The sequence below is a fragment of the Prorops nasuta genome, unplaced genomic scaffold, assembly GCF_024137725.1.
Source record: "Prorops nasuta isolate Cenicafe-Biocafe unplaced genomic scaffold, Cenicafe_Pnas_1.2 PNAS00010, whole genome shotgun sequence".
Classification (NCBI taxonomy): domain Eukaryota; kingdom Metazoa; phylum Arthropoda; class Insecta; order Hymenoptera; family Bethylidae; genus Prorops; species Prorops nasuta.
In genome coordinates this window covers 7,403,166-7,416,304 of record NW_027116807.1, presented here as the reverse complement: position 1 = coordinate 7,416,304, position 13,139 = coordinate 7,403,166, and the positions used below count along the sequence as shown (strand labels likewise).

The window sequence follows — 13,139 nt, the reverse complement described above, 5'->3', positions numbered from 1 at the left end:
ATATGTAGATTTTCTCTAATAACTTTTCTTACAATCCGAAAGTTTATACTGTTTTACCGATAATAGAGGTAGAAAAAGAGAGCGAGCTTGTTTTATACACACACAAGTGATGCATATGTATATATGTACATACTAACAAGATGTACAAATGTATTTGGTTGTTGGTTTGGTAAACTATTAACCCTGTTGTTGTATCCTGTTAAATGACAATTTATTGTTAACCGTTCGGCTTTGTTTTATCAATAACTAAACATTCATGATCTCAACCATCACTTTGCTTTCTTCAATTCCAATTATTTAACTTTCGATTGAATTCATTTTTCATTGATAACAAAGGGTAAACTAAAATTAAATACCACGCGAACAGCTGCAAATATGGCGACTGTTCTCCTTGTTTGTAACGTGTGAAACAAGAGGGTTTTCGACTCTTTTGTGTAATATTATCAGTCACAATTTAACATAAATTAAAAAGAAATGGGCAATTCCGACACCAAGCTTATTTTTCGGAAAGCAGTTGTTCAGCTGACATCAAAAACTCAGGTACAAATTCCGTTTATCTTGAAATAAAAAATAATGTTTTCTGCTTGACATTTCAATATGTCAGATCGCACATGGGCTTTTTCTATTTTCCACACACATCCTTCTGCGACTTTATAAGCAATTGTTAACACTTTTATTTTATATTGCATCGTTTTCTTTATTTTTTAATTTATATTATTTTTAACAAGTAGAAAATAGCAATGGTATATTTCTTTATACAAAACCAAGAATAGTTTAATTTTATATTTATATTCTCTCAAATGTCTGTATTTATTTATTCTAAATAACAGGTGATAGATGCTTCTGATGAATCATTCTGGGAACAATTTTGGTCAGAAAATGTATCAAATGTGCACGATATTTTTACCTTAATTCCTGCTTCTGAAATTCGTGTATTACGAGAAGAAGCACCAGCAAACCTAGCAACATTGTGTTACAAAGCTGTTGAAAAATTAGTGAAAGCTGTTGATAACAGCTGTAGGACTCAAAGGGAACAACAAATAGTTTTAAATTGTACACGATTATTGACACGTTTATTACCATATATTTTTGAAGATATTGATTGGAAAGGATTTTTCTGGTCTAGTTTGCCAGGAAAAGACAATGAAGAAAGTATACCATTAGCACATTCAATGTTAAATGCTATTTGTGTAAGCACTTGTATGTTTAAACCAATATAATTATAGAGTCTATGTTATTGAATTTTTATAATAAATAATTTTTTTTAGGATTTATTATTTTGTCCAGACTTTACTGTAGCTGCAAATAGAAAATCCGGCCCTGTATGTAATTAATTATAAACATAATCTTATTGTATTAACAATACAAATAAAAATTTCTCTTTGTTAGGATAAAGCAGAAGAATTACATTCCATAGATAGCTGTGAATATATTTGGGAAGCTGGTGTAGGATTCGCCTATTCGCCACCTAGAAATCCTGTCTTAGATTCAAATAGAACCGAGTTGTTAAAGCTTTTATTAACATGCTTTAGTGAAACAATGTATAACTTACCAATGGATCTTTCAATTACACCTAACAAGTGGATCCAGCATTTAACCAGTACTGAAAACAGGTAATTTGAATTTATTATCAAATCTAAGACAAAATACTTTTTAATTTTTTACAATAAAGTAATGTCCATTATTAAATTTTTAACTTTTCATAGACATGCTCTACCTATGTTTACATCATTGCTGAATACAGTATGTGCCTATGATCCAGTTGGCTTTGGATTACCATATAATCATCTACTATTTAATGACTCCCTTGAACCATTAGTTGACATTTCTTTACAAATTTTAATTGTAACATTGGATCATGATACCAGTGGAGGGACTTCTATGGACGAGGGTGTAACTGGAGACAATTTATTTATTAATTATTTAAGTCGTATACATCGTGACGAAGGTAACCCTTTATAGAATTTATTCAAATTTAAATAGAATTATAATTTAATAAGCAAATTTTTTGATTTTTTTATAGACTTTCATTTTGTATTAAAGGGTATTACAAGATTATTGAATAATCCACTGATGCAAACATATTTACCTAATTCAACAAAGAAAGTACACTTTCACCAAGAGTTGCTTGTTTTTTTTTGGAAAATGTGTGATTATAATAAAAAGTTTCTATACTATGTGCTGAAAAGCTCTGATGTACTTGAAGTTTTAGTTCCTATACTTTATCATCTGAATGATTCGCGAGCAGACCAATGTAAGATGTCTTATCATTAACAATACTTGAAAAAGGGTTAAGATTTTATACTTGTGTTTATGTATTGGTTCTTTTAGCAAGGGTAGGTTTAATGCACATCGGTGTATTTATACTGCTTCTTTTAAGCGGAGAACGTAATTTTGGAGTCAGGCTAAATAAACCATACACAGCTACAGTACCTATGGATATTCCAGTATTTACAGGTATATCATTCATTAATATTATAATATGTTGTTCATTAATTTTGTTTTTCAATAACACATTTGCTCTTTAGGAACCCACGCCGATTTACTAGTCACTGTGTTCCATAAAATAATAACAACTGGACATCAAAGGTTGCAACCTTTATTCGATTGTTTGCTTACAATTCTAGTCAATGTATCTCCATACCTTAAAACTTTATCAATGGTGGCTAGTACCAAACTATTGCATTTGCTTGAAGCATTTAGCACACCATGGTTTTTATTTTCTGCTCCTACCAATCATCATTTAGTATTCTTTCTACTTGAAATTTTTAATAATATAATTCAGGTACGTAAATTATATTACAGGGAATCATTTAAATATGAAGAATTATGACACTTAAATAATGTTTTCCTTAGTATCAATTTGATGGCAACAGTAATTTGGTTTACACAATAATTCGTAAGAGACAAGTGTTTCATGCACTTGCAAATTTACCAAGCGATTGCAGTACAATAGCAAAATCTCTTAATAAAAGGCAACGACGTCATGTTCCTGCGAGTACATCCAGTGAAAATGTTAGTGAAACAGCCATGGAAGGGTCTCATCCCGCTCAACCAGCTGAGCCAGGCACATTAAACGCTACTTTGTTAGACACTCCTGGTAAGTGTTATTTATATTTCTTTTTATTTTTCTTTATCCCATTAACAATAAATAATTTTTTTTTAAGGTATAGAAAATATGACTGAAAAAGAGTCAGCACATCCATTAAGCCCATCAGTTAACGTTGAAGTTGGTTGTTCAGCTAGTAATAATAATCAAAGTAACGAGGAAGACTCTTCGGAAGAAGTGTCATCATCACCTAAACAGAATACAATTGTACAGGTAAGGAGCAAAAGTTATTAATAATTTCAGTTTCATATACAACCGTAACAGTATAATATATGTTTAATTGTATGAATTTTATTGCGAATTTAGAAAGGCGGACTCAGAGTTACTGAGCAGCCAAGTAACTTCAGCAATGAAAAGCAGTGGGTACCGTCAAGCGATTGGGTATATCAATGGAAGAGCAAATTGCCGTTACAAACTATTATGCGTTTGCTTCAAGTACTCGTACCACAAGTTGAAAAGATTTGTATCGATAAGTAAGTATTTATAATTACTGCATAGTATTAATCATTATTTATTTTGCTATTATTTAAAATAGCAAAACATAGTAATAAATTAATTCATTAAAGGGGTTTAACCGATGAAAGTGAAATCTTAAAATTTTTACAACACGGAACTCTGGTAGGATTATTACCCGTACCACATCCGATTCTTATTCGAAGATATCAAGCAAACCCTGGTACAACAGCTTGGTTTAGGACGTATATGTGGGGTGTGATATATTTACGAAACGTTGAACCACCAATTTGGTATGATACAGATGTAAAACTATTTGAAATCCAAAGGGTATAAAAAATCCACTTTTCTCATAAGCTGGAAATAGATGGAAAGTACAGATATCATTTTTAGCAAACAGTACTATTAAATTTAAATCGTAACTTTCTTAAACTTAATGTGCTATTATTTAATATTAGTTTGGAGCTTTATTGTTTAGTTGCTATTTATGAACTTTAAAGTGTGAATCATTTATGTCATCATTTTTACGAATATTAACGAAAAACATAAATAAATGTGTATTAATTTAATTTATTGCAAACTAAGATAGCCATTTTTGAAATAAATTGATGACTGTTCTTTAATGCATAGGTTTATTACCATATATATAATAAAATTTAATATTGTTATTTAACATGGAAATTAAATAATTAATTAAAGATGTAGATTTTATGAAAAATTTAAAGGTATACAATTTTTGACTGGAAAATTGTACTTTATTGTAATCTGAATAATTTGTATGCAATGACATTTCTTTAATATATATATTTTACCTAGAATATTATAGATTTTCAAAGTTAGATGTTTATACTATATAGAAAAAATAAGTTATAATTGTACGCTATGATACTGTATTTTATGTTAAGTAAAATTTTAATAAAATTCTGCAGGGTGTGTCACTACAAATGACCCAGGGCATAAATGTTAAATTCTATTTAACCTTGTGACTATAAGAGATATTAATTTTTTGAATAAGATATGTTTGAATCATCTTTCAATTTGCATTGAAAAAAGTCTTACCTAAAATTTATATCCCTTATAATTATAAAGATTCACAGATTTTTACGTCCATGGCGCCATTTAAATGTACACCTTGTACAAAGTAAAATAAGGGTCAGGCTACAAAAGATACAGCATCAAGTTGAAAATAAACCTCTTATTGTAAAAGGTACTGAAATATTCTTGTTTTACTTATATCTAAAGCAGATGTAAATATAAACTACTTATATGTATACATACATAAATTCTGTTAGCATCTTCAGAAAAGAATATGCAAAGTAGTATTATTAAAAAATTACAAAAACCTTTTTAATGGTTGCATTACTTACTAATTGTGCAGAATAAAATCCGTGAATTTATTAATTTAGTGATATCATAAAACTTTTAAGCTATTAAATTATCTTTTGGTTTTTAGCATGTTTTTTTTATATTTACACAATATTAAAATAAGGCGATTGAGCCAATTTCTCTGGGAGTTATGTATTTTGACTCTCACCATTTATCACTATTACAAAAAGATTGACTCCAAAGTATAATAGAGATTCACAGTTATATTTACATTAATCGCATAAAAACGAAATTTGATCTCATTTAATTTGCATTAAAATAATTTGTAAATCTGAACGATCAAAATATTGATTACACAAGGAAGGGTTCTTATACCGTTTAGTAAATATTGCCTAAATAGTACACATACTTAATAACCTAAACTAGGTTAAAGTTAATCATGTCATTATAAATTTAAGTATAAAAAATTAGAGCATCATTTTTTCCTAATAAACGGAAACTATCGTGAATATGCAATTCTTATAATTATTTATAATGGACATTTTATAATGCCTAGAATAGTCTTACTGCACGTTTGCATCTTAAAACCATCCTACCACTATTACGCGAATAACACCATTATCACATCATTCTTTTATATCACAGATGTGAAGTATTATCTACGTTATTTTCCTAATATTATTTGACTAAAATGCATTTTATTAATATAATACTATACTGTTCACTTAAACACCGTTTCATTTAAGCTCTAAGCCCTGCGTTGAATAGATTCAAATGAAACAAAATCAAATACTAAATTGCAAAATATTTTAAAATACAAATAAAAGCTGTAATTTTTTTTAATTGCATCAATTACAGGAGGACTCTACTCTATCGGAGTATATGGGACTCATGTTAATTGACTATAGCACTTACTGTTATCACATTTAATTAAATTTTAGAGGTGATTTTCCTACCGCTTATTTAGTTAACCGTCTCTATTCATTATAAATATCATATTTTCTTACCGAATTTCGCTTGTTACATTTAATACTGTATTAAACTAAATTCAGTAATTACTTAGTGTTATAGTTAAATAACGCTAAATCTCTTTAAAAAATTGCTGCAGTTAAAGATAAATCTTGAACTCACGATATTGTGTATTGCTTAATGAATTTCAAAAATTATTTTAAGCTTCATCGCATAACTTTATCATAAGACGGTGGTGGGGCCTCTTCTGTCATACTAAGGGGCGGTATTAAAATAGCGATGTGATAAGGTGGTGGCGAATTTTGTCTTGCTATATTAGCATGTGTGATACTTTCATTTGTCAATGTATTCGTTAACGATGAATGGTCCTCTTGAATACGACGTTCCCGTTGGCGAATATTATGCGTACGACGGCACAGAATAGTATATGTACATGCGATTAGTAACAAAGTTACTAAACCGCAAAATACAAGAATTTCAAGTCCTGGGCCCTGCTTAAAAATACATTCAGAAAAAATGGAATATATTAAAAATATTTATCGTATTGATGCATTTGTGTATCTTGCATTTTATTACCTGATGGCCAAAATAAAACTTAGCAGCAGCAACAAATCCAGTTGCTAACACAAATGTAATCCAAACACCACTACGTAGTCTATATCCTGCTAATTCTGCATCAGTAAATTCAGAAAAATCTAATAGGCTTCTATTTGTGCCATTGGTTGAGCTATTAGATAATATTTGTTGGTTATTCCCAATATTAGTTACATTGCTGAAAACGAAGTTGTAATATGACTTAAGTAGGATATTTTTATTATTGTTATACTAGATATTGCTAGTTAGTTTAATTTAAAGGGCGAATCATTTATAAGTAAGTTCTTTATTTTTTCCATAGACAGGTATAAGTGAATCACCCTGTATATAAGAAGAACATGTTCCTCAGATTCTTCTTAGTAGACCGTTTTCATTAATTACTTAGGGGCGTTGCTTAGCTGAGAATGCTGTATGAAGTTAACTGGTGAACTATCTCTATTGTCATTCAAAACTCTTAAGGATGGACGAAGAAATCTGCAAGAGTTTAAGTTGCTTGGTCCAGCCACACTTCCAGCTCTGTTTATATTCTGGAATCGATGAACAGGCGTGACCATTTGTGAAAATTCCCTACCATGTCGATATTGACCTAGAAATTTACAATGATTAAACCTATACTTCAATATATTATTAACAATTAAATCAAATAACTGCCAATCTTTCATGTTCAATTATAAAACTTATAGAAAGATCTTCAAATTGCTACACTTTCTGGTACAGAATTAACTAAAAATTTATAATGACTTTATAAATAACTGTTTACAAACTTACTGCAGCGTAATTTTGGTACAGGTGTGGCGGGGTATCGACGACCGTTGAAGCCGTAGTACCTATCCGCCGGTTTATTAATCCAAAAATACATTAGTTTGGCCTGTTTGGTTCTATTGAATATCCATTACTCGAACAATCATCGCTTTGTAACGTTCTGTTAACGAGAAACAAACACTTCATTACTGTCCTCTGTAAAATACAAGTCCTCTTTCATTTTCGATCGATGAAAATTTCACTCATGGATTTGACTATTTTGTCAATTGTATTCAAAAAGTCGCTGCTTACTTCTTTATTTATTACTGATTCAAAATGAATAATTATATTTCTTTTTATACATGAAGTATCCTTTGATGCAGTGTTAACTGTTCTATTATACAAAATTACTTCTTCCTATTATGCACAATCTTTCGATGGCTATTTAGACTGTATATGGGTCTTTGTCGTAGATTTTATCTAACATTATTTTATCCCGTCACTACCGCCATTGCCATTTTAAAGACATTGAAACAAGTGATGCCAGAACTGGCGCTTTTATCGCCAAAAAGCTGATTGAGAAAGAAACGCGTTATACTGCATTATACCACAAAGGCACATTTACATATGTATATGCGAATATGCGATACGCGATTATACATATGTACATATGTACATATATGTACTAATTTAGCCATAAAGATAAAAGCGCTAATTTTCTAGCACACTGTAGTTTAAGCCATTTGAACCCTTTTCACCTAAAGTGAGTGACTTTAGGCCCGGTTCCACAAGCCTTGTTTAAACTGGATTAAGTTAATTTTGCTATATTTTATGTCACATAGAATATAGCATAATTAACTTAATCCAGTTTAAAAAAGTCTTGTGGAATCGGGCCTTAAGTGGACTTTGTATATTTATGATTACAATATGCACATATATAATATTGTTTACTGTCAATATGTAACTGTAATAAAAATATTCACTTCCACGTTTGTTCTTTTTATTCAATAATGTTTTACTAATCGAACAAAAGAAAATAAAAGATTAATTATAACTTTTCTTCTGGTAATTATTTAGGTTTTAATCCTATCAATATGCGCAATTACCAAATTACTTACTCTCTCCGTAATTCACAATAACAAATTAAATTCTAGCAATTGTTTTATTTAGATTAGTTAATAACAAATAGAAAACTACATTACAGAATTTTTATTTATTCATCAATCACAGGCTGAAATGGCTATACAGTTTTATGAAACTTATTTAATTTTATTGAGTTTTGTTAAAACATTAACATAGCATTTAAAACTTTAAGAATAATATAAAACATATGTGCTAATAATGGTAAAGCTGAACATAAGCATAGCCCTCCATACTTGTTTATGTGATTTAGTAGTTTATTGTAGATGATTTGGTTATATATCCGAGCTTACCCGCTGTGGCTTTTTATTCATTAGCCTTCTTCTAGTTTTGAATGATTCTAAATGTTCTTTACTAATAGGCATGCTGAGTGCTGTATTACGCGTGCACTTCAAATAGTCCTTAATTATGGAAATAGAATTTAAAGTTTCATCAGATAACTGATGTCTTTTTCCTAATTTGTTCCTTTTAATTGGGGTGCAAGGTTTTACTTCTGTATTTTCTAATAATGAATGAGGTCCTTCAGGTTTTATCAATACTGTTTCTACAGGTTCTGGCTTTTGACAAGCGACAAAGCAATTTATAATGTTTACCATCTTTGTTTTTCCCAAAGTCATAGCTGCAATCACTTCAGGCTCTTTACTCATTTCTTTAATAAGAGTCAGTAAAGCATTACTGGTGCAATATGGAATATTATGTTCAACAAAAAACATTGATAGCCTGAGTTCAGCAATTCTTACTCTATCCTTAAAGTCAAACGAACCATTTGTCAAACCTGATGAGCTTGTTGAGGGTTTCATTTCATTATCTAGTATATCAAGCTTTTTTAGTTTAATAAATTTTACATGACTTTCACGCTGAGCATGCCTTTTTATTTCTGATATACCACAATTTAATGTAACTTGACAAGCCTCACAATAGAACTTTGTGGGTTTATCCGGAACACATTTAACCCAGGTTCTCCAAGCTGGATAATCATCCATCCACTGTTGTTGAAACTTCTTCCGATAATTTCTCCCAGCCTTTTTAGGTTTGAGGTTTTCCATCTCCATATTTTTATTTGTAATAAAATAATTTCGAATAGTTAAGAAATTATTTTGTATATAGATTTTAAATAATATATATTTACTAATTGTCTGTAAGAACAACTACTAATAGATCAGTCTGAAGACCTTTGAATATTAGTCTAAATTAATCTGAGCTGAGAGCTCTTCGTTATTTTTGTTAGCGTTATTAAATGGTTATGTTAGTTTCAGTCAAGTCTCTCCAATGAGGCTGTGTTCTAAAGGTGCGTTCACGGAGCACGCTTTTAGGGTGACTTTAACTGTAATGGGAACTGGGGAACTATACTTAAACTCTGGGAGAAGTAAGGAAATTCCCTAAACAGTTTATTATCGGCCGTATTCATAGTCGGTCCTTAACGGGATCCCTCACGCCTACTTTATCGACAGTTAAAGTAAATAAACAATTAGTTTAATAAAATTCAAATGCGAAGCAAATTGAACAATCGGGCGTTTGTTGGACAATGTGCCAGTCCTAACAAGTCAAACGAACTTAAAAACACTCAAATTAGTTGAAAAATAACGCTGTATTATTATGCCGTGTTCTTGAAGAGAGGTTACTTTTGGTTATTTCCACTTCAAGAACGCGGGACAGTGGTACATCGTTATTCTTCATCCGATTTGAATTTTTTTAAGCTCGATTGACTCGTTAGAATTGGCACCTTGTCATAAAGAAGCCCGTTTTTGCAATTTGCTTCGCTTTTAACTTTTATTAAACGAATTGTTTATTGACTTGTACTATCGGTAAAGCACGCGTGAGGGATCCCGTTAACGGGATCCCTCACGCCTTCTTTATCGACAGTTAAAGTCAATAAACAATTAGTTTAATAAAATTCAAATGCGAAGCAAATTGAACAATCTGGCGTTTGTAGGACAATGTGCCAATTCTAACGAGTCAAACGAACTTAAAAACACTCAAATTAGTTGAAAAATAACGCTGTAGCATTGTGCCGTGTTCTTGAAGAGAGGTTACTTTGGTTAGTTCCACTTCAATAACGCGGGACAGTGGTACAGCGTTATTCTTCATACGATTTGAGTTTTTTTAAGCCCGATTGACTCGTTAGAATTGGCACCTTGTCATAAAGAAGCCCGTTTTTGCAATTTGCTTCGCATTTGACGTTTATTAAAGGAAATGTTTATTGACTTGTACTGTCGGTAAAGCACGCGCAAGCCCTCTGTAGCCAACATTACGGAACGAAGAACGAGGGAGAATTGTCCAGCGCTATTTTTCAACCGATTTCAATGTTTTTGGGCTTGTTGGAATCGTTAGGACTTGCCCTTTATCATAAATAAAGCCGTATTTTCCAAAAAAACGTAAAAGAAATAAAGTTGTTTGAAAATTCGCATTAATAATATTTAAACGCGAAACAAATCGAAAAATCGGGCTTCTTTATGACGAGGTGCCAGACCTAACGATTCCAACAATCCCAAAAACATTGAAATCGATTGAGAAATAGAGCTGTACCATTGTCCCGCGTTTTTGAGGTGGACGAAAACCAAAAATTTTTAGGAAGGAAGCTAGGCTTCCGCCCCTTTCGCGGCTCACGCTAACGTGTTCCCCCACTCCAGCATCGAAACTTACTGCGAAGCTTTCCTCATATTTACGCTATTCCCCTATCTGTAACTATACACATATAAATACCGCTAAAATAATGTTGAGAACATTTCATCTTGCCGATATAATGAAATTGCTAAAAATGCAATTATCATTTTGAAATAAAATTGTAGAAAAGGAGATTTCGTAATGCTTGAAATATAAGACATACGGCGAAACGCGGGACAATGGTACAGTCGTATTTTTCAACAGAATTTGATGAGACTAGTCATAACTAAAGCCATTCTTCATGTAGATTGTCCTAAACAGCTCGAGTTTTCGATAAAGCTTATAGTTTTCCAGTTATGAACGATTGAAGATGGACGTGCGCAACAGCTGATCTACGCGAGAGAAGAAATATGTATTTGTGCGCCGTGCAACTTCAAACGTTCATAGTTGAAAAACTATAAGCTTTATCGAAAAGGCGAGCTCTTTAGGACAATCTACATGAAGAATGGCTTTAATTATTACTAGTCTGATCAATTTCTGTTGAAAAATACGACTGTACCATTGTCCCGCGTTTCGCCGTATGTCTTATATTTCAAGCATTACGAAATCTCCTTTTCTACAATTTTATTTCAAAATGATAATTGCATTTTTAGCAATTTCATTATATCGACGAAATGAAATGTTCTCAACATTATTTTAGCGGTATTTATATATATGTATAGCTACAGATAGGGGAATAGCGAAAATATGAGAGGAAAGCTTCGTAGTAAGTTTCGATGCTGGAGTGGGGGAACACGTTAGCGTGAGCCGTGAGAGGGGCGGAAGCCTAGCTTCCTTTCTAAAAATATTTGGTTTTCGTCCACTTCAAAAACGCGGGACAATGGTACGGCTCTATTTCTCAATCGATTTCAATGTTTTTGGGCTTGTTGGAATCGTTAGGTCTGGCACCTCGTCATAAAGAAGCCCGATTTTTCAATTTGTTTTGCGTTTAAATATTATTAATGCAAATTTTTAAACAATTTTATGTTTTTTACGTTTTTTGGAAAAAACAGCTTTATTTATGACAAAGGGCGAGTCCTAACGATTCCAACAAGCCCAAAAACATTGAAATCGGTTGAAAAATAGCACTGGACAATTCTCCCTCGTTTTTCGTTCCGTAATGTTGGTTACAGAGGGCTTGAGGGATCGACTATGAATACGGCCGTATACCATTTTTTCGCCATCTTGGAATGCTTTCTTCCGGTTAGCATCACCGACGAGGTAAGCCCGTCGATTATTATTTTCTAACAAATTGATAGAAATCATTTACGCAATACACAATTTGACAATTAATTTTTAGCTTCCTACCTTCCAATTAAATTTTGTAAGAAGAAACAATACAGTACGTTTTTAATTCTTTGTAAACATCAATTGTTTGTAGTGAATGCCATGTGGCGATTTCTCTCATTGCAAAATATGAAGTTTATTGAACATAAAATTGATTAAATTTGTGTTTCAGATGCCGTCAGTAACATTAAAAGACGTTGACCAACACAAATTTGTGAAGGCATTTGCCGCCTTCCTCAAGAAGTAAGTTTGCATCAATTTTCTTAACCTGTAATTTGTATTTTGCAATGATGAATGTATGGTCAATTTATTTTATACATAAATTTTATTTCAGAACTGGCAAAATGCGTGTTCCTGAATGGGTAGATATCGTAAAGTCTGCACGTTTTAAGGAGCTGGCTCCATACGACCCTGATTGGTACTACATTCGTTGTGCTGCTTTAGTAAGGCACATCTACATCCGTAGCCCAATAGGAGTTGGAGCAGTGACTAAGATTTTTGGTGGTCGTAAACGCAATGGAACTCACCCAAGTCACTTCTGCAGGTCTGCAGGTGGTGTAGCTCGTAAAGCTTTGCAGAGCTTGGAACAACTTAAGTTGATTGAAAAAGCCCCGCTTGGTGGAAGAAAACTTACTAGCCAGGGTAGAAGGGATCTGGATCGTATTGCTGCACAAGTCAAGGCTAAGAGCAAAAAACAACTAAAGCTTCAAGAGACCCTTATTCTTTAATCTTTGTAATTACAAAATATAAAAATGTGAAAATACAGTATAGACTTGTTCTTTTTTATCCATATACTCGTAGAACATTGCCTGTGTGAACCTAAGAAAAGTAATATCAATTCTAAAAAAAAAGTGTTCAGTCATTTACAATAGTTTTC

General features: G+C 31.9%; 3 protein-coding genes across 5 annotated transcripts; 2 read left to right on the top strand and 1 right to left on the bottom strand.

The window, feature by feature from the left end:
- The first annotated feature begins 163 nt into the window (after window positions 1-163).
- On the top strand, window positions 164-4,597 carry LOC136776894 (protein HID1). The gene is made up of 12 exons (XM_066732816.1): window positions 164-540; window positions 831-1,190; window positions 1,269-1,322; window positions 1,390-1,613; window positions 1,707-1,948; window positions 2,024-2,254; window positions 2,332-2,457; window positions 2,529-2,785; window positions 2,857-3,100; window positions 3,168-3,322; window positions 3,416-3,582; window positions 3,676-4,597. Exons 1-12 carry the CDS (start codon window positions 475-477, stop codon window positions 3,896-3,898), a joined length of 2,349 nt encoding a protein of 782 aa, XP_066588913.1. The 5' UTR covers window positions 164-474; the 3' UTR covers window positions 3,899-4,597.
- Window positions 4,598-4,742: 145 nt separating this feature from the next.
- Window positions 4,743-7,907, bottom strand: LOC136776895 (uncharacterized). Of its 2 annotated transcripts, none has more exons than XM_066732818.1 (5): window positions 7,505-7,907; window positions 7,220-7,408; window positions 6,833-7,037; window positions 6,434-6,629; window positions 4,743-6,348 (listed from the first exon to the last, which is right to left on the bottom strand). In XM_066732818.1, exons 2-5 carry the CDS (start codon window positions 7,308-7,310, stop codon window positions 6,064-6,066), a joined length of 777 nt encoding a protein of 258 aa, XP_066588915.1. In that variant the 5' UTR covers window positions 7,311-7,408; window positions 7,505-7,907; the 3' UTR covers window positions 4,743-6,063. The 2 variants fall into 2 exon arrangements, with proteins under 2 accessions (XP_066588915.1, XP_066588914.1); XM_066732817.1 differs by having other exon boundaries at window positions 4,743-6,351; window positions 7,505-7,902.
- A 4,205-nt stretch (window positions 7,908-12,112) lies between these two features.
- On the top strand, window positions 12,113-13,027 carry LOC136777182 (small ribosomal subunit protein eS19-like). 2 transcript variants are annotated; one of them, XM_066733275.1, is made up of 4 exons: window positions 12,179-12,196; window positions 12,276-12,317; window positions 12,435-12,505; window positions 12,597-13,027. In XM_066733275.1, exons 3-4 carry the CDS (start codon window positions 12,435-12,437, stop codon window positions 12,988-12,990), a joined length of 465 nt encoding a protein of 154 aa, XP_066589372.1. In that variant the 5' UTR covers window positions 12,179-12,196; window positions 12,276-12,317; the 3' UTR covers window positions 12,991-13,027. The 2 variants fall into 2 exon arrangements, with proteins under 2 accessions (XP_066589371.1, XP_066589372.1); XM_066733274.1 differs by lacking the exon at window positions 12,276-12,317 and having other exon boundaries at window positions 12,113-12,196.
- The last annotated feature ends 112 nt before the right edge of the window (window positions 13,028-13,139 follow it).

Excerpts from the sequence above, each read along its gene's own strand:
- LOC136776895 (XM_066732817.1), bottom strand. The coding sequence starts at position 7,310 with ATGTATTTTTGGATTAATAAACCGGCGGATAGGTACTACGGCTTCAAC. Across the intron at positions 6,630-6,832 it reads CAGCTAAGCAACGCCCCTAA|CAATGTAACTAATATTGGGA; the intron begins GTAATTAATGAA and ends CTTCGTTTTCAG. Across the intron at positions 6,352-6,433 it reads AGTTTTATTTTGGCCATCAG|CAGGGCCCAGGACTTGAAAT; the intron begins GTAATAAAATGC and ends TGTATTTTTAAG.
- LOC136776894 (XM_066732816.1), top strand. The coding sequence starts at position 475 with ATGGGCAATTCCGACACCAAGCTTATTTTTCGGAAAGCAGTTGTTCAG. Across the intron at positions 3,323-3,415 it reads AACAGAATACAATTGTACAG|AAAGGCGGACTCAGAGTTAC; the intron begins GTAAGGAGCAAA and ends TTGCGAATTTAG. Across the intron at positions 3,583-3,675 it reads GAAAAGATTTGTATCGATAA|GGGTTTAACCGATGAAAGTG; the intron begins GTAAGTATTTAT and ends AATTCATTAAAG.
- LOC136777182 (XM_066733274.1), top strand. The coding sequence starts at position 12,128 with ATGAATACGGCCGTATACCATTTTTTCGCCATCTTGGAATGCTTTCTT. Across the intron at positions 12,197-12,434 it reads CGGTTAGCATCACCGACGAG|ATGCCGTCAGTAACATTAAA; the intron begins GTAAGCCCGTCG and ends TTTGTGTTTCAG. Across the intron at positions 12,506-12,596 it reads TTTGCCGCCTTCCTCAAGAA|AACTGGCAAAATGCGTGTTC; the intron begins GTAAGTTTGCAT and ends ATTTTATTTCAG.